Source organism: Bipolaris maydis (genome assembly GCF_028858645.1).
Source record: "Bipolaris maydis strain C4 unplaced genomic scaffold PSV08scaffold_6, whole genome shotgun sequence".
Lineage (NCBI taxonomy): Eukaryota > Fungi > Ascomycota > Dothideomycetes > Pleosporales > Pleosporaceae > Bipolaris > Bipolaris maydis.
In genome coordinates this window covers 1,353,355-1,371,334 of record NW_027093862.1, presented here as the reverse complement: position 1 = coordinate 1,371,334, position 17,980 = coordinate 1,353,355, and the positions used below count along the sequence as shown (strand labels likewise).

The window sequence follows — 17,980 nt, the reverse complement described above, 5'->3', positions numbered from 1 at the left end:
AGCATACGCACGCTATTCTCTTTTTTTGCCCTCCAAGGTGAGACTTAGGTAATTAAGCTTAAGCATTCCCCCATTCCGTCCCGTTCCCACTCCCTTTCCCAACCCCCCTCTCCAACGGCTTGTAGCTTTTTTTTGCTTGCTTGCTTGCTGCAACCGTATTTTTTATTTTTTTTTTTCAGTCCTCTTCAGTTTTTTTTTCCTTGGTTTTTAAACAACCCGCTTTGCCCGTTTCCCGTTTTTTGTTCCCGAAGAAATCCGGAGATAAAGCAGAGAAAGAAAAAAAAAAAACAATGACGACAGAACATGACAAGGAGATTGAATCATTTGGAGCTAATAATGATTTTTGGATCTTTGGATATGGGTACGTTGAAAATCACTGTGCAAAAAAAAAAAACTGTCTCCTTTTGTTTATGCTTTCGCTTCCACCTCTCTCTCTCACACACATACACATACACATACACACTTCTGTATGTGTCTTGATTGAGCATATGTGTTTGCTTGCATGCATATATATATATATACATGTGCGGCTTGATGTTTGTTGGAGTGTCACATGGGCTAACTCGCTTGGTGCTTTGTTTTTTCGGTTGAAATAGAAGCTTGATCTGGAAACCACCGCCACACTACGGTACGGCCCGTCCCCCTCCCTTACTAAATCTTGTTTTTTTCACCGAGAAAATGAGGAGAAGAAAAGAAAAGAAAAGTCGCCTGATACGTTTACGGATAAGCTATCTAGCCATGTTTTCTGCTTCCCGCGCATGCTGCGGTCCCTGTCTTTTTTTTTCCTTTTCTCAGTCATTCGATGAATGAAATACTCTGGTTCTGATTAATGTAGATCAAAGACTTCCGGGATATATTGAAGGTTATGTGAGGCGGTTTTGGCAGGTATGTTGATTTTTTCCCTTCTAGGTATATGGCTATCAGATCCGACTCGGAAGCTAGTCATGCACATGTTGATCTGCATGAAAACAAAATAGACCAGAAAAAACGAGGACTAACCTAATGATTGTGTAGGCGAGGTAAAGAATTCCATGTCCACGACTCAGTCTAGCATGTTGCAGACCACAGAACACGTGGATAATAACGGTTGAGAAAAAACTACAGTGAGGATCACCGCGGTACGCCCGAAGCACCTGGCCGCGTGGTCACCTTGATTGATCGGGCGCATTGGGAGACGTTGGGCGATCAAGTAAGTCGTTTGTTTTCCGTTTTCCCATATCGAAAACCCATTATGCATTTGTAAATGCATATGTCGTCCTCTCCCAGACAACAACACATGGATACTAAGACCATGCCACAAGCATGACGCGCCCTCTCGTGTCTGGGGCGCAGCATACCATATTCCCGCCCGCCACGTCGAGTCGGTGCGCAAATATCTTGATCTCCGAGAGATAAATGGTTACTCGATCCAATTCACGCCTTTCCATCCTGCCGTTAGCAGCGCAACTGCTGCACCCGAAGAAGCGCCCGCTGAGGATTCGTCGTCGTTGCCTTCGACAGCCATCAAGGTCACGAGCACAGCGTCGGTTGTGCCCGAGCCAGAGTGCATCAAGTGTTTAGTGTACATTGGGCTTCCAGAAAACCCCCAGTTTCTAGGTGCACAGGACCCGGATGAGTTGGCGACGAAAATCCTCCAAAGTGAGTCGTTCTTTTCCCTTTGTAATGATTGTTTTGCTGATTGATGATTTCCTAGGCAAGGGCCCAAGTGGAGAGAACCGAGAATACTTGTACAACCTTGATGTTGCGCTGCTCGGATTAAGCGAAGATAGTGGCGATGCGCATGTCAGTGACTTGGTTGAGCGCTGTAGAGCATTGGAGGAGGAAATGGGCACTGGGGGCGGAAACGAAGGCGAGAAGAGTGGCGAGGTGTTGCACAAAGTGGGAAGCACAGAGGAGCAAGAGGAGGTGGAAAAGTAGATGTTGAGGAAATCATAGGGACCATCCAATCGAAGTCGTACTACAAGAAAAAAAATTCCGCAGTGGCATGATCTGAGACGCCTGATATCGGATTTGTATGCATGTCTGCAATTTGCCTCACAATGTAACCTTAGTCTCGGCAATACGCGATCATTTGTAACCAGCCTAGATATTCGGGCCTGCGCGATTTGATTGCAGAGGCGAATGTGATTATGAAGCGGAAGAGGCTCTATGTTATTAGCCACAACGCTAGAGAGAGATGCATGAGACGCTAAAAACTACGACGATACAAACACGAATTATGCCCATGCACCGACAAGTGCCATTAGGTACGCCCCTCCTAAAACGCTGGCGCACGCCTGTAGACGTCGCTTGCCACGCAGGGTGACGTAACTCTCGTCACTGAGAAAGTCTTCGGCAAGAAGCTCGACCAGGCCAGCGAATAGAAGTAGGCCACTTGATATGGCGTTCATGAAGCCCACCGTTAGTAAGCCAACTTGACTTGCAGGGTCGTATAGCGTGTGAATCGCCAGTCCTATGGCTTGGCCAATAGGGGTCGTTGTGCCGTAGGCCATTGCCATGAGCCATGGTTTTGGTGATCCAGCTGGGAAGTGAATAGCACTGATTCTCGCACCAAGTGCAAACCCTTCAAAAGTTTGGTGAAAGGATATGGCGGTGAGAAGTACAACAAAGGCAGTGCCGGTTGCCACTGAAAGGGCCATGCCTATGAAGACGGAGTGAAACAGGATGCCAGCTTCGAGCAGCAAGCATTGAAGCAAGAGCTTCTTGTTTTGGGCCTCTGAATTTTCTGGGACTTGGGACGATTCGCCACGGCCATGGCTGTGCTGCTGGTGGGTGTGAGGTCCTGGCAGCAGGCGGGATTCGTCTTCTGAATCTTCAACATCCTGATGAGCCAGTTCCTCTCTAGTGATTTCCAGATCTGAATCATCATCATCATCATCATCGCCATTATCCATGGACTTTTGATTCTGTGCGTCAATGGGCACGGTAGGGGTTATGGGTGATGCTCCGGCCATCAAGTTGGTCGAGGACTCGACGTCATGGAGCACAATGCCTGGCGCAAGGCCACTCGTCCCTGACATGCCGTTGCTGTACATGCCGTAGCTATGGCTCCTCTTGTGGGCTGGACGGGCGCCATTCTGAGAGGAGTCCAGGCCAAGGTTCTCGTAGCCTGTCGAATGCACATGTCCCGCTCCGCGTGCTGCAAAGAACATTTCAATGCTCACGACCACGAAGACGGCCGTCATAGCCACGAGACCCGGCATGGCGGGATAGCGCTTGTTCCAGAAGTGAGGAAGACATGGGTGGGTGAGAGACTCGAAGGCCGTGGGGAGGAGATGGACAAAAGCGGTGGCTATGAGGACGCCGGTGCCAAAGTGGCGTGAGATGAAGAGGAACTGGTGGGGGACGGGGATCGAGGGAAAGCGCTTGACGATGATTGGGAAGGAGCAAGCTGTGCGGGTTAGCAGCGAGGGGGTGGAAGGTGTGGGTGGGGGGCGGCGGACGTACCCGCTGTGCTCAGAGTGAGGATGAGCAGCAGGGCAAAGACATGCAGCGTTGTGTTGTACTGCTCCTTGGCGCCTTTTGTCTCGCACTTTGGCCGCTCATCGGCCTCGTCCTGCCTGCGGAGCAATTCGGCATGGAGGATGTGTGCGGGTATGTCGACGAGGGCTGGAGAAGAGAGCATGGTGAAGGGAGGGGCGCCACTGTGGCTTGCAAAAGCAGTTGCGATCTGCCTTTGGGAAGATTCGGTGCCAACATGACGCGTGCGAACACAAGAGCATCGGCGCCGGCAAAGGGACGCGCGGACCCGTTGCGCTTACCAAGAGATTGCTGGCATCGGTACCGGTGTGGTCCTTGGCTTTTGGACATGTGCGTGCGCCATAGAGCCCTTGATCTCGACAGGATGCATGGTGTTTCTGCTTTGCTCCCGTCTGCTACGAGCGAGGGCGACAGGGCGTCTGCGACACGACCCTTGGCCGCGGACTCGGAACGCGGTCGGAAGCCAAGAGTGCCTACGTATCCATGATCCATCTGCACACAGCCTGGCGGGCATGCAAAAGACACATGCACACACATGCGTATGTAGTACGCTTGGAGATACATCCACCAACCCATGCATACTCGATACGTCCAGGCAGAGTCGGGCACAAGCGTCCGAGGTGCTGATGGTGCAGCCGCCGCTTCTCTCTGTCTTCTCTGCATGGGCATGGGGGCCGACAAGCGAATCATGACTTTCACCACCCCCCAAGACACCACTCGGCCATCTTTCCAGCAGCCAGTGTGCATGCAGCGCCACATGGGCGACGGCAGGTAGCCCGTAAGTACATGCTCATGCCCTACACTTGGAGCAGACAGGCCCCGTTCTATACATACTGCAGACCATGCAAATGCAGCGTTAGCCACGGGCCATGGGTGATGCTGATGCTATTTTTGATGTCTGGCCTACATATAAGCCGGGACCCTGCTTCCCTCGCCGTCTGCTTGCTGCAACGGCTCTGCATCCGCCTCCAGAAAACACCAGGTCAACCCTCGCCTCGATACACAGGCTCGCCAGCGGTCTAGATCGGCGGCCCCCGACAGAGGCCTTACCCGGCATCGCTTCTGCAGCCTAATACCAATCAGGTTCTTGATAGTTCGCACTTGCCCAAGCCCCTCCGCCGTGTCAAGCATCACCAAGAACGACACCACCCCAACTCAGCCTCGTTTCCGCACATGTCAGAATCAAAATGGTGGCAGCCGAGCATCGATTAGGAAAGCCTGGCCCAGTCACTCCTCCTTCTCTTCGACCGGCGACGCCTTGCTGAGCCCCACTCCTTCGTCTTCTCTGCCATCCACCAGACGGCGCCTCGCTGGGTCCCGCGACGGGACACTTTGGCACCCTAGGGCCACGACGGCGCTGGCGGGCCGAGCCCATAATGTCTCAAAAACAGGACTTTTTGTTCGTCGACGCCGCTCAAGCAAAGACATCTCGCCAGGGCCGCCGCAATGCTCGTTCCTTTGTTATGCAGAATGCGCGCAGGAAGAATCCATGGTCCACCAGCAAGCACGCTGCAAAGCAAAGAAAGACGGGCAGCCCGGAAAGCACAAGCCCCAACAGCGCTACCTCTCCTTCGACACACACGCCAAACACTGCAACGCCAAGTCCTCCGCTCCTCTCAAACAGATCTGATTACTTCCCTCTCCAGGACCGCCGTGAGTATGCACTGGCCAGAAAACTCGTCTGCCCCGACTGTCACGTCTTTCTCTGTCGCCCCAATGAGCGGCTGTGCCCAAGATGTCTACTACAGAATCCTGCGCCTGCTCAAGATCCAAGCACCGAATCATTTGACCCCTTCCGCACTTCATCCATTGAAGTCACTCGAGATGTATCCGAACTTTTGAGGCATTGTAAGTCGTAGTCCCTGCGTTGTTTTGGGTACATGGGTCTGTGGATACCGGCATGGTGGTACAGCAACCCTGTTTAGTTTGTGTCCCATACTCAAGTTGGTCACGTCAGCACAGAAGAGGGACCATCGCATTTGGCACCATTGCCATTTGTGGCTTGACCAAAGCCCTGCTGCATTGCGTTGCTGACCACGAAACAGTCTCAACCGAGATGGCGCCAGGGATCATTGCAGTCGACGTCCGCCATCGCTCCACCCTCATGAAGTCGGATTGGTTTGGCACCGCGATAAGTAACCCAGGCTTTATGCACAGCCTGCTATCTACCATAGCTCTGCATGCATATGTTTTTGGTAAAGGCACCATTGACGCCATCCTATACCATCGCGCACAAGCAATCGCTGCGGTGAATGCGGCTATACTGACTCCAGAAGGAATTTCTGATGCCAACATTGGCGCAGTCTTTAATCTACTCACTGTCGAAGAAAGCTTGCTACTGCCAACCTTTAGACTTGAAGAGGACCATATGGCGCAGCTTCAGATACACCAGAGGGGGTTGCAAAGAATGGTGCAACTGCGCGGAGGACTCGGTGCCATCAAGACAAACCGTATCCTCCAGGCTTTCATGCTTTGGTGGGTGAACACTTTTTTTCTTTGCATCGCCAGCTGAACTGAGTTGGCATGTGCTTACAAAGCACCAGGCACTCAACCGCTCACGCCGTCGCTTCTTTCCAAGCACCAAACCTCTCAACCTTGGATTTCATAAACACAGCAATCTTCCCACGCCACCCTCCGGACTACCGCCCGAACATATCAAAACACCTCAACAACTATTGTCGCTATGCAGGTGTCAAAACGTCTCTCAATGCCTTGGTAGAGTCAGTGCTTGTGCTAATAGCTGATCTCAACGTTTGGTTTGGTGACCCCGAAAGTCCGCTGGATCCTCTCGATATTCAAAACTTTGCCTGTGTTTTGGAGTGCTCATTGCTAGCATGGCTGCGAGAAAACGAACATCTCGTCACGCCTCTCGAAGATGCATTGTGCGTTGCGCTGCTGATTTTCACCGTGCGTACTACAGAGGCAATGAAGGTGCAGTCACACGTTCATCTTCTCCACTTTGCTGCAAGCAAGCGCCTCGAGAAAGCACTCAACTGCACCGTCCGAACCGAATGGCAAAATTGCCCTGATCTCTTACTGTGGATTCTATCTATCGGTGCGATATCGGCTGAGCCCTCGCCGGAAGCCGTCTGGTTCATCCATCAGACATCGCTCGCATGCGCGGAATTCGGTATACTATCGGCAGAGATGCTGCTTGAACGACTACATCTATGCGGCTGGGTCAGCTATAAGCTAGATAAAGCTGTGTGCCACCTGTGGGAAAGGGTTGTTAATCTCAGGTTAGATGACCATAACATCCTGCCAATGCATTCGTTTGCTTATATATAATTTTTTCTTGTACGTAGGCTTGCGCCATATTTCGAGGCACCCTTCAAAGCTGAAGACGCCAACAGCCCCATCGGACCTTTGCAACACCACGTCGCAGAGCCGGATCTGGATGCATGGGAAAGCATCGACTGGGCTACGCTCAGTTTGGTCCACAATCACCCAACCGAGCAACAGATGGATGCATCTGATGCAGGAGAAGGACCCGCGACGGGGATACCGAACGAAACGTTCAACTTTGGAAGTGGCCATGGGTTTGCATGTACGTCTCACAATATTGGTGTGTGCTCAGAGAGTGCATATCTATCTAACAACACTCATGATGGACGCTAACGGTCTCGGCGCATCCAAGGGTCTACACCTCAACAGCTGTACGCACACTAATTGAGCAAATCGTACGAAGGTCGCCAACAGGAGACGATGCTTTTTTTTTCGTGCGGCAAAGAGCTTTTGTTGTTACTGACGTCTGTGTGCCTACCGCAGTGCAGACAGTCAGTCCGATACTGCGCTTCGCTTTTGCCGTTGGATCCCTAAAGTATGATAGTTCTTAACAGTATCAACAAGGTCCAAGGAAAACAGTGGTACATTGTCGATCTTGTAGATGCAACTACAACATTGCGATACGAAACGACTTGTATCTAGATTTGTATCCATTTCAACAACAAGATACATGAGTCGTAGAGAATTGAGGCTATCGGGGATGACACCAAGATTCTCGTTAGGATCTTGGGGAACAACAAGGAAGGTGAATACTTGTAGTGTTTTCCAAGACATGCCACATTCCTTTGAATAAGTTTTGTCTATTGGGTTTGTGGAGGTATCAAGCACATCGGTTTGGATATATGGACCACAAGATACCCACATTTGTAAACACATGAGCTGTGGAAGACTTCAGGGATTGAGCAGATCATGGAGAGGATCGTATTAGACTTTGGGGAGAAACGCTGTTAGAGGTGGCAGACGAGAGCCAAAGAAGTCGATACATGCCCATGAGGATATGGGTTTGGGGTGTTCAAGTAAACTAACGTCTTTGAGGCGGTTTTTATCAGAGATACCAGGAAGCCATTCCAAGAATACTTTCGAAGCATTTTCTCCATCTTCTCAGCTGCTGGCACATCTTCACGAGGCACATCTTTCCTCTTCCAATGACGTCACTGAGGCGTCCTTTTGATGACTAGAAAGGACTAGCTCCCTCGTGACACCGCGACCCTGGGGAAATCGCGTCCGCTCTCGTGGCGACGCCACTTTGGATCGATGGAGCCACTGAGCAGCTTGTTGCGACTCCAGACATGGCTCTTAACCCCCAAAGTCCTTCCGTTCACAATCAGATGATCACTCGGTTTATCAAACATCCGAAATCTACAAACTTTGACGGTGAACGAGACCAACCAGTAAAGCGTCAAAAGGAAGGCAACAGCCCGAAAAAGGCACCGCCTACGCCACGCAAAAGAGTGAAACGTGAGGTGCCTGGCTCCGAGGATGAAGGCTTTCGCGTGGAAATCAAAGAAGAAGAGAAGGAACCCAAAACGGATTTGGAAAGCGCATTGCCAGACGTGAAGATAGACGACGACGCCATCAAGGAGTATGAAGCATACAAGGTATCAGAAGAGAATAAATCAAAAGAAACCAGTGAACGTCTGGAGAAGCGTGCATGGATTAGGGGCACAAGCTCGCTTTATGTCGATGCCTTCAACTTGGCACTGGACACTGTTTTAGATGAAGAAGGGCACCTCTTCGATGAAGCAGAGACAGAAGTCTTCCGAATATGGCGGACTTTGGGTTATGAGGCGCAATACTTGTGAGTTGGAATAGCAGAAGACCTCGTGATTTAGTTCTGATGTCGAACTGCAGATATGTACGGCTGTTCCTGCGGAAGACATCTGCCTGGCATCGAGTAAAGAACCTTGGCTACCATGACGATATCTCAGATCTCAATGCGGCAGCCGAAACATTACAGTGCACATACGAACTGCCTGCACCCTCTTCTCAAGTCGAGTCGCATCCAGGCGAGTCTGAAGCACCGACTGGAATTATACTGGGCACTTCGTTTACGTTCGCCGATCGATCTGAAGAAGAGATAAGCACACTTGAAGAGGCGTCATCGCTTCTGAAACTTGATGAACTCAAGGCTCTTGCGAAGGACGCCAAGGTCAAAGGAAAGAATAAGAGTGAGCTTTTAAAGGCCCTCCGACGTACAAGTCAGAAGCAAACTGGCCTGGGCTATGTTGGGCTGAAGCGGTCAGATTCGGAAATGTCCAGAGCCTCTTCCGCATCCAGGTCTCGGCCAGAAACACCAGATGTGGAACTGGAACCTGAGGGAGATCTCTCAGATGATGCCAACCGTGATGCGCATTTTACACGCAGGATCATGCAGGAGACTGGCTCATGTATCCGGCTTTCACTGGCACCTCTGAAGCTCTTTGAGCGCGTGCACCTTGTTTTTTACCGGTCTACTGAGTGGACAGAGAAGTCTCTGACAACCATCATCTTGGCTAAGATAGCGCGTCGAAATTTCCCAGAGTATATTGTCTCTCGATCAGCAAATATCTTCGCTTCGAGATCATTGTTGTTGGAGTACGAGGCATCCATCCGTACCCAACACAGGATAGACAACATTCTAGAATATAGTGGCAGACCTACAGAGAAAGGCTACCAGGAAATTCTGGACACATTTGAGGAAATTTACCCCCGCTGGCAGACGCTTGTTCAAGAAGAGCAGCAAAAAGAAGATAGCGTCTATCACAGCGGGGAGGGTTCATATCTACGTCGGTTATCTCCAGCTTGGGTGTACACACGTATTATCCACAAGGCGCTCGACGTGCTCAGGCGCCGGAAAGAACACAAGCGCGAACACGAGATTGTAACCGAACTGTTGCGCCAGCGCCTTTTCCATCACTCGCGGAGAGGTGCATGGTATCAACGCAAAGCGCTTCTCGAGGAGCACTACATGGCAGCGCTCACCGACCCGGGAAAGAGGAGCGTAGACAAGCAAAAGAGGCACTGGAAGCAGATTGCACTGCAGACGTGTGAAGATGGCTTACAGGACAATCTCGTACATCTCATCCACCACTATGACCTCCAAAAGCGTATCACAAAACTCGAAATGTCTCTCAACTTTGCCAAACGACTTCAGCATGACTTTTCCCATGTGCGTTTGGCAAAGCCCGTCGAGGTTACCATGGAGGGAACCCGCATAGAGCGTGAAACCTCTGTGTCGTCAAGACGAAGCAACTCTCCGCACCTTAACTCTGGCAGGCGCGGCGGGAAGACCATATGGATTGACCCACGAGAGGACGGCGAGTGCTCAGTCGAAGCAATGTGTCTATCGCACTACCGCAACCAGGGCTGGAAAGGGTTCCACAGTGAAGGCGGCATCATACGCACCCTCTTTGCCTACCTCTTCTATGATGTCATCTTTACATATGTCCCTAATGTCTTCCAGACGCCATACCAGACCTGTCCGTTGGACTTGCACACTGACGCCTTCTACCCCTCGCGTATTTCGGAGATCAATTCCCGGCTGAATGAGGTTTCAAACGGTAGCGCGCCAGGTATCATCCAGAGAATCTATAACGACCACCATGAACGGCGTACTTGTGTTGTCGGGCTCGATTGGACGTATGACGTGAAAGATCTTGTAGAGATTGCGCAATGCTTTGATGGCGAAGCGCTGGCCACCATATGTAAAGTCATGGCTCAAGAATATGGGCAGAGGGGTGGCGGCGTCCCAGATCTTTTTCTCTGGAGAGTCGAGCAAGGGGAGCAAGAAGCGATCAAAGGCGAAGTCAAGTTTGCAGAGGTAAAGAGTGAGAACGATCGGTTGAGTGATACGCAGAGGCTTTGGATACATGTGCTTTCTGGTGCGGGCGTGAGGGTTGAACTTTGTGCGGCGGTGGCGAAAGAGGTCAAGGTCGTGTGAGATGACATACACCGATGAGCAGACAATTGCTCAAGCGACATAGGACTCGTTGCCTTTCTTTGGCTCTGTCTGTAATCGGCTTCAGCATGCTGAACCTCAATACAACGTACAAAATCTCTAAGACGTGGATTTTGTATAATAGATTCATTGGCTAACTACGATTACACAGAGGGAGGCATGTTTATTCGAAGTTTTGGCGGCTTGGGGGGCACAGGGTCATCGAAAGTAGGCATGTCAATGCTGACCCAGGCATGGAACCACAGCGGGAAAAAAATCATGAACAAACTCCCTTGCCGTTTTCCTTGCTCTCGCATCTGGCTGACTCAACAAGTATGCAAGCTGATCGTATGAAAGCCAATTGTGTGCATGTGTGCACTTATCGTCCCTGCACGTTTTACCCATGAACATGTCTTTACAAAGTCCCAGGCTGCATAAGTTTGTAGCGCCATACCTCCAAGGGAAAAAACATCCAGAGGCATCGTCGTCCCAAGCACTGCCAAATCCGTATGGCATCAAGGGGGGCTCGGCGTCGTCATACTCCATTGCGAGGAGCCCCTTCACCTCGTCCTGCATACGCTTGCAGATCTCTGACGGTGTCTCTGACTTAAGGACCATGTGCCTCGTTGTGGCGACCTGCTTGCCATGACCTTGTTCGGATGTGGTGACGGCAACAGCCGTTTGGGTTTGCGGCGAGGATGGCGTAGCCTCAAAAGCCTCTTTTGCTATTTGGGCAACTCTTTCCACATCCATTTCTTTGAAGATAGAAAGAATTTTGTTCTTGTCGAGTTGGTGATTCGAGTAGTCGTCTGCTGCGCGAGTGGAGGGCAGCGTCTCAGCTCTGCTCTGCAGGGGCCCCAGCCTCACGGGAGAAGGAGCGATCCTCATGGGCGTGAGTGTGTGAGTTGCGACCCAATATTGGGAATATCCTTCTTGATGTTAGACCATGTTATTTGGTAAATACAAGAGAAGACTCACCTTGTTGTGAGTAGCACCACCTATTCGGCGGAGACCAGTTGGCCGAAGGCACGTCCCAATACTGGGGATTTTCTGAGGGGAATTAGTCACTAGCGCTTTACGAACATAGAGGAAGATCTACCTTGTGGTCGATAAGACTGAGGTAGATGACCAATCTTGTTCAATTTCTGCTTATGATGACTGACAGCTAGCCCAACAACTCCATTTTCCTATGCTCTGTGAAAAACATCTTAGTCTCAAATCTTTACAGCTTTGCAGGTTTTTCAAATGCAAACAGTGCCCGTCCTTTCTTCGCCGGATCTTGCCACACCCACCCACTCTTGCCCACAATCTCTCCGGTACCACTGGCCATTTGTCTGAGTGTATTCTCATCGCCGTGGTTCGCCAAGAAACGTTTGTTATTGCTCTTCAACCTCCCCACGACATATCCCCTCAGTGGACTCCCGTCACGACCAAACTCAGCAGTGTATGTTTCCACAACTGCCTCTCCTTGGGCATCCACCGCAATTTCTGGAACAGGAACATCCGTGATCGTCTCCGGCAGCGGGCTTTCCGTTGGATACTGACCATCTTCCCGAGGATTCTTTCCAAGGATGACAACGTACTGATAGCTCAGCACACCTCCATTACACAGTACCATTGCCTTTTTACCCTTTCCATCTCTCAGCTGCCTCGTGATTTCTGTAAATGCATGCATCGAATAATTGTTTCCCGCTCCACCAAACGACGTCAACCCACCCAGCACAGTCAGTGGCTTTTTGCCTCCTGTAAGCGGCAGTCCAAGATGCTGGGCTGCGATCTTGGGTACAATCGGGAAACAAGAGTATATATCGAAAAGATCAATGTCTTCTTTTGCTGTATCTGAAACGCGTAGACTGGCGTCGATGGAGCGTGAGATGCTTGGTGATGAGTAGAAATTGGGCCGTTGCCAGAACTCATCTGCGTCGCGGGTTCCCGCACCACCTAGGGGGTATATCCATTTTGAGGAGGGTACACCGAGACGGGCAGCATGGGAGGTGGAAGTGACGAGAACAGCAGCGGCGAGGTTTACGGTGTTGAAGGCATTCATCAGTAAGGGATCTGTAGGAATCAGCAACTCATGAAATAGGAATCGTACGCACAGCAACTCTTAGTGTTGTTGCCGTAGTGCCCTGTCACGAGGAAAGAGCGGGCGACGGAGGAGCGAGTTAGGAAGGAATAGAGGACGTACAAGGATAACAAATCATTCTGTTCTTTCCCCCAACTCTTGCAATCTCCTCTTCGCTCGTTCTTTTGCCGTATCCCCATGCTACCTCGTTCTTTTCTGCTACACGAGCAAACTCGGCATACAGCTTCGCACTCTCCTCGTGATTCGCCTGGAGCGACTGACCACGATGAGCACGGAACCCGTTTTCATACAAAGGGTAAACGTGTATCGGAGCACCAATCTTATGTATCGCGCCGAGATCTTGCAATCTGTCAGCAGGAGAGAAGGAGTGTTAGACGGAGAGAGAAATTACTGTTTCCTAGGTCTCGACCGGTAGGCGTGAAGACTGAATCTACGGCTGAAGAAGGAGGCGTCCAGCCCGGCGGAGGCAGTTTCTTGGCTGCTGCACATGCAGATACTAATGAGAGCAAGAAAAGCGTTGTCAGTGAGTTTCTCCAGACTGTCCTCTCACCATATGTACCGAGAAAATTAAGATGCACGGATGGAAGAGAGAGTGCAAAATGCTACGCACAGGAAGCTAACGCCTCTCCTCCCGTCACAACAGCAACCTCACACTCGCCTTTCGCAATCCTCCTCGCGGCCTCATCTATACATTTTCCGGGCTTATCGCCTCCATGCTCGGAATATCGTTTCCATTTCAGACCCGCTTGCACGCCTAGCTTCGCTGCTAATAGACCTGGTAAATCCGGATATGGCCACGTCCATGTTTTGACTACATCGACACTATCGATTGCTGCCTGCAGATCCGAGACAGAATTGGGACTCGCGTCGGAGATGGCAGCCTGTATAGCTTCGAGCATCAATATTGCGGGTTCCTTGGCATCGGACACGGCTGTAGAGCGATTCTTGATGTCGCCTACGCCAATGATAACGGGGGTATTGTGTGGCACCATTGTGGCATATGAAAATGGCTGCGAGTACAAATTTGAGGTTACACTTGTGCAAAAGAAAAATTAATAAATTAAGCTGCTTTGTTCTTCTCGCGAACTGGCTGTATTTAACGGCGATATTGGACTTGTGTCTATGATGACTGTGAGGAGTAGTGATAGGTTGCCGAGGTAATCCGGGGTGACGTTGAATGCTCGTGCGTGTCAGGATGTAGAGAACCTTAAAACAACAACACCACCACCACCACCAGCGATTAGTAACGAGATGGCCCATGGCCAGAAAGCTCACACTAATCTTGGTTTCCATGAAAAAACTACCTGGTAGTAAACAAGACCTGATTTCGGGGTAGATCAATCCGTTCACGCCACAAGAGAGAAAAAAACACAAATGTTGGTAGAGCAAAAAGCCTGGTAAAACGATCACCAAACAAACCCCAGAAAGCAAAAAGGTATACGTTCTGATAGCCATAGCAGACTTGACAGAATTGTCCCAATCAGAACGTCACCAGTCACAAAAAAGAGCAAAAAAAGAGCAAAAAAAAGAGAATTTCCGACACCGGGAATCGAACCCGGGCCTTGCCGGCGCCAATGGAAGCGTACTGACTCTTGATGAGAGCGGCAAATCCTAGCCACTAGACCATATCGGATTTTGATGGAAGGATTGAAAATTAGTTAAAAAAGATTCTAGGAAGATTTGCAGATAATAGAGCATCGAGCTAATGAATCTAGTCCAGAACTATTCGTTGTCGACATGTCCCACAGACAGGCAGGGCAAACACATGGACAAGATCACTGTTATTTTCCCTATCTTACAACATGGAAGCGTAGACGTGAGATGAGAACTACAGAGAGAAAAATCCGCGATAGTTCTCCGCACCATGAGCAAAAAGAAAAGAACGAAACCCATGCTTTAGCCCAGCCTGGTTCAAGACAAGACTGAATCGAAGGGACAACATAGCAATTCCCCCCTTTGTTCCAAAAACAACGCTTGCTTTGCCTTTTCATGTCTCTTCCTTTCTTTCTCTCTCAGGTCCAATAAAACAGCATCGTCCTCATCTCAGAGTACAGTAGCAAACGGGCTTGTCATCAGCAGCCACCCCCGCCCCCCCACTCACCAAACAACGAAATGCTCTGGAAAAATTAACAAGGAAAAAAAGAAGAAAAGAAAAAAACGAGAAAATTGTGCCCAGAGAAACACCGACCATGGTTTTCAAAAAAAAAAAGAGAGAAAGAGCTACTAAGATTACAAAACGCTTATAGACTCTGTCCAGCATGCAGAAGATTTTCTCATATTGCACACACACAGAGAGAGAGAGACTTCTTCAACGCTCAAAAGGTGGTCCCGACATGCCGAAAACATAGCTGCAATCCGAATTTGTGTGTCCAAAAGGGTTGTGCTGTACATTGCAGCATAAAAGGACGCGTGTTTGCGACGACAATTAAAAAAAAAGAATCAGTCGTTTTCCTTAAAACTTAAATGTACTCTTTTTGCGCCCTATGCTGAAACGGTTCTTGCCGGCCGTATCGGTATCTGTTGTGGGGGTGTCAGGGAGAGGAGGCTCGTCGGAATGGCCATCCTTGTCCTTGTGCCCAGACCAGAATTTCGGCTTGGTCCTGAGGCTCATGGACGTATGTCTGAAGCGACTCAATCCACTCATACCCTTGACGCTACCGAAGCCATTTGCATGCTTGTCCTTTTCAAGATTCGGGGTTGGGGGTGACGCTAGAGGTGGCTGTGCCTCACCGCTGGCAATGCGTTTCTTCTCCTCTTCTGCAGCAGACGCTTTGCTAGCTTCCAAGACAGCCTTGAGCTCTTCTTCTTGCTTGCGATAGTTTTCCCGCCTCTGCATTTCCATCTCCTTGCGCTTTTGCTTTGCTTGCTTCTCAAGCTCCTTCTCTTGCGCTTTGCGCTCCTTGTCTTCCTTGCCTTTCCCAAAAAGACCAAGGTTGCTCTTGCGCGGAGCCAGAGTGGGGATATGAGATGTGGTGTGTTCAACCGGGGGAGTGTCGGTACTCGCCTCGACGTGGGCGAGGGGCGGTGCGGTGGCCGCATGCGCAAGACTGGCAAACTTGTCGGCTTCTTCGACCGAAGGCGTTGTTGCATTGTGAAAGGCATGGAATGGCGTTCCGTTTGTGCCGTTTGTGCCGTTATGCTTTGGCGTGGTGACCTCTTCTTGGGCCATCTTGGCGGCCTGCTCTGCTGCAGCCAGTGCGTCGGCTTCCTGCTCCTTCATCATGGCTTCCTCTGTTGTTTCTTGGTAGAACAAAACATATGCGCACGCCAAGACGTTTTCTCCACCAAAAAAGTTCCTGACGTATGCCTTGTCTACCGGCTCAACCATCTCGTCGTCGAACAGTAGCCAGCCGCGGTCTTGTGTTTTGATAATGGACACATAGTGGCCGTGATATGGTCCACCTCCAATGTGCACGACGACTGCATATAGTTCGTATAGCCTGTCTGGGTCTTCGGCGTCATCCGTGGTGTTGAACAAACGAAGGTAGAAGGGGTAGACGACGCGATGAAACAGCTTCTGTAACCGCTGCAGGTCCTCGGTATACTTGAAGCGCTTCAGGTGCAGGGCAAGAATCTTGGGCAACCGCTTAATCTTCATGCGCTTCTCTGCCTCTTGTAGACCTCCGCAGTTGTCGCAGTGGAACTTGTTCCGCTCGCACAACATCTCTTCCTCGGAAAACTTGCGTAAACAGCTAGTTACCGACGAGTGCTGCTCGAGGTCGACAGAGAGATCCAGGAATGCCTCGTCTCGTTGTGATGTGTTTTCGCACGTGAGACACCGTGTCTCAGACGTCAAGGTACCCTCGAACAGCTCGTGCACCCATCCGGAATTGGGTTTTGCAGCCGCCACCGAGTTTTGAGCTGGCACTACCTCGCCGGACGCGGTTGCTGATCCGTTCTCTTCTATGGCGTTGGCTTCGGCCGCACGGGATTTTGAAAATTGTTCGACATTCTCTACAACCTCGTTCAGTAGCAAGTTGAGAAACTCGTGTGCATCTTGGTGCATCGGGGTCCGAAACATCTCATTGTCTCTGCGTAGAATTTCGAGCAGCTTGTGCGGGCTGACTACGCCTATACGTGACCTGTGTGCTATGACGGCCTCGAATATGTCTTTTAGCGACGAAAACAGCGATTCGTTCATGCCGTACGAGTTTGCATTCTCGTAGTCCATCTGTAGCACCGGACCGGCCGCCAAGGCCTGCTTCTTCTTGTACTCGGGCGAGTCCTTGTTATCCTCGGGCTTGGTGCCTGGAGGCTGGTTAGGCGCCCCTGGCGTGGTGGCGGGTTTTGCGGGCGTTCTTGAATTGGGACTCGAGATGGAATTGCGCCCCGGCGGCGAGAGGGCTGTGCTTTGGCCATTGGCGAGATTGGTGTTGAGCCTGGGCAGGCTCGATGAGGGCCGCTCGAGGGCTTCTGGAGGCGAACGGGCGGGGAAGTTGATGACCTGTTCTCGAAAGGGGACTGAGTAGTATAGGCATTGGACTATCGAGTTGCAGTAGCTGGCGGTAGAGTAAGTACTGGCTGGAAGAGCGGGGCGCAAATGGGGAGTGAGGAGCATGCATACCAGGTGCTTCCAAACTAGAAGAGGGAATCGTTAGCAGGCGGAGGCTAGAGGCGCATTCATTCGCCGGGCAAGGCGACTCACATTCTCGAAGCCAAAGAACTTGTCGCTGCCGTCGGCACGCACAGGGCCGGCGTTGACGAGCAGTTTCTCGAGCGGCGTGGGTTCGGGCGCGTTGATGTCCTTCTTCACAGGCGTGCTCCCGGTCGCCGGGGTCAAGGGAGGCTGGGAGCGGCATCAGTACCAGGCATTGGCGACAGGCGCGTTGACAGGCGGGGACGACTTACAGCGCCAGACTTGATGCGACTGAAAAAGGAAGTCATGGCTCGGCAGGGTTGCAGTGGGGTGGGGAGGTGCAGGAGGCTTCTCTACCAGGCGTGCGAGGCGGCTTCTGGGAGCAGCGGGTTTGGAGGCGCGGCGTCGAGGGTGGAGAGCGGCGACGGGTGGGTGTATGGGCCCAGGATGTGCGAACAGGCGGAGGGCAACATGGAGAAGAAGCGGAACAGGGAGCAGGCGAGGCGTGAAGGATGCAGTTCACCGCGCGGCTTGGAAAGGCTGGCAGGGCGGCAGGGCGGCAGGGCAGGCAGGGCAGGCAGAGCCGGAGCCGAGGGCAAGGGCGAGGCTAGAGAAGTGGCAGGCTACTAGAAGCGCG

General features: G+C 51.2%; 7 protein-coding genes and 1 non-coding gene across 8 annotated transcripts; 3 read left to right on the top strand and 5 right to left on the bottom strand.

Moving 5' to 3' along the window:
• The first annotated feature begins 87 nt into the window (after nucleotides 1–87).
• On the top strand, nucleotides 88–2,067 carry PSV08DRAFT_40564 (ChaC-like protein). The gene is made up of 7 exons (XM_066093719.1): nucleotides 88–361; nucleotides 597–628; nucleotides 836–885; nucleotides 1,015–1,019; nucleotides 1,105–1,189; nucleotides 1,302–1,638; nucleotides 1,694–2,067. The coding sequence occupies exons 1-7, from the start codon at nucleotides 291–293 to the stop codon at nucleotides 1,915–1,917; spliced, it is 804 nt and encodes a 267-aa protein (XP_065949234.1). The 5' UTR covers nucleotides 88–290; the 3' UTR covers nucleotides 1,918–2,067.
• PSV08DRAFT_40581 (Zinc/iron permease) lies at nucleotides 2,067–3,692 on the bottom strand. The gene is made up of 2 exons (XM_014226134.2): nucleotides 3,448–3,692; nucleotides 2,067–3,391 (listed from the first exon to the last, which is right to left on the bottom strand). The coding sequence occupies exons 1-2, from the start codon at nucleotides 3,623–3,625 to the stop codon at nucleotides 2,217–2,219; spliced, it is 1,353 nt and encodes a 450-aa protein (XP_014081609.1). The 5' UTR covers nucleotides 3,626–3,692; the 3' UTR covers nucleotides 2,067–2,216.
• A 1,164-nt stretch (nucleotides 3,693–4,856) lies between these two features.
• Nucleotides 4,857–7,098, top strand: PSV08DRAFT_222513 (uncharacterized protein; the record flags this gene model as incomplete). The annotated part of the gene is made up of 4 exons (XM_014226133.1): nucleotides 4,857–5,328; nucleotides 5,526–5,955; nucleotides 6,024–6,719; nucleotides 6,786–7,098. The coding sequence occupies 4 exons, from the start codon at nucleotides 4,857–4,859 to the stop codon at nucleotides 7,096–7,098; spliced, it is 1,911 nt and encodes a 636-aa protein (XP_014081608.1).
• A 956-nt stretch (nucleotides 7,099–8,054) lies between these two features.
• On the top strand, nucleotides 8,055–10,836 carry PSV08DRAFT_409503 (VRR-NUC domain-containing protein; the record flags this gene model as incomplete). Its single annotated transcript, XM_014226132.2, has 2 exons — nucleotides 8,055–8,563; nucleotides 8,617–10,836. 2 exons carry the CDS (start codon nucleotides 8,055–8,057, stop codon nucleotides 10,682–10,684), a joined length of 2,577 nt encoding a protein of 858 aa, XP_014081607.1. The 3' UTR covers nucleotides 10,685–10,836.
• A 920-nt stretch (nucleotides 10,837–11,756) lies between these two features.
• On the bottom strand, nucleotides 11,757–13,900 carry PSV08DRAFT_222507 (uncharacterized protein). Its single transcript, XM_014226131.1, has 4 exons — nucleotides 13,378–13,900; nucleotides 13,159–13,263; nucleotides 12,870–13,106; nucleotides 11,757–12,739 (listed from the first exon to the last, which is right to left on the bottom strand). The coding sequence occupies exons 1-4, from the start codon at nucleotides 13,757–13,759 to the stop codon at nucleotides 11,904–11,906; spliced, it is 1,560 nt and encodes a 519-aa protein (XP_014081606.1). The 5' UTR covers nucleotides 13,760–13,900; the 3' UTR covers nucleotides 11,757–11,903.
• Nucleotides 13,901–14,301: 401 nt separating this feature from the next.
• On the bottom strand, nucleotides 14,302–14,400 carry PSV08DRAFT_t28. The gene has a single exon. It is a non-coding gene; the product is annotated as a tRNA-Glu (tRNA).
• A 134-nt stretch (nucleotides 14,401–14,534) lies between these two features.
• Nucleotides 14,535–15,233, bottom strand: PSV08DRAFT_295001 (uncharacterized protein). Its single transcript, XM_066092602.1, has one exon. It carries the CDS (start codon nucleotides 15,025–15,027, stop codon nucleotides 14,806–14,808), a length of 222 nt encoding a protein of 73 aa, XP_065949233.1. The 5' UTR covers nucleotides 15,028–15,233; the 3' UTR covers nucleotides 14,535–14,805.
• PSV08DRAFT_389778 (uncharacterized protein) lies at nucleotides 14,888–17,651 on the bottom strand (the record flags this gene model as incomplete). The annotated part of the gene is made up of 4 exons (XM_014226130.2): nucleotides 14,888–17,266; nucleotides 17,332–17,345; nucleotides 17,413–17,553; nucleotides 17,616–17,651. The coding sequence occupies 4 exons, from the start codon at nucleotides 17,649–17,651 to the stop codon at nucleotides 15,220–15,222; spliced, it is 2,238 nt and encodes a 745-aa protein (XP_014081605.1). The 3' UTR covers nucleotides 14,888–15,219.
• Nucleotides 17,652–17,980: the final 329 nt, after the last annotated feature.

Excerpts from the sequence above, each read along its gene's own strand:
- PSV08DRAFT_295001 (XM_066092602.1), bottom strand. The coding sequence starts at position 15,027 with ATGCTGGACAGAGTCTATAAGCGTTTTGTAATCTTAGTAGCTCTTTCT.
- PSV08DRAFT_40564 (XM_066093719.1), top strand. The coding sequence starts at position 291 with ATGACGACAGAACATGACAAGGAGATTGAATCATTTGGAGCTAATAAT. Across the intron at positions 362-596 it reads TTTTGGATCTTTGGATATGG|AAGCTTGATCTGGAAACCAC; the intron begins GTACGTTGAAAA and ends CGGTTGAAATAG. Across the intron at positions 629-835 it reads GAAACCACCGCCACACTACG|ATCAAAGACTTCCGGGATAT; the intron begins GTACGGCCCGTC and ends TGATTAATGTAG.
- PSV08DRAFT_40581 (XM_014226134.2), bottom strand. The coding sequence starts at position 3,625 with ATGCTCTCTTCTCCAGCCCTCGTCGACATACCCGCACACATCCTCCAT. Across the intron at positions 3,392-3,447 it reads CCTCACTCTGAGCACAGCGG|CTTGCTCCTTCCCAATCATC; the intron begins GTACGTCCGCCG and ends TAACCCGCACAG.
- PSV08DRAFT_222507 (XM_014226131.1), bottom strand. The coding sequence starts at position 13,759 with ATGGTGCCACACAATACCCCCGTTATCATTGGCGTAGGCGACATCAAG. Across the intron at positions 13,107-13,158 it reads CGGTCGAGACCTAGGAAACA|ATCTCGGCGCGATACATAAG; the intron begins GTAATTTCTCTC and ends ACAGATTGCAAG. Across the intron at positions 12,740-12,869 it reads CAGAATGATTTGTTATCCTT|ATCCCTTACTGATGAATGCC; the intron begins GTACGTCCTCTA and ends TGATTCCTACAG.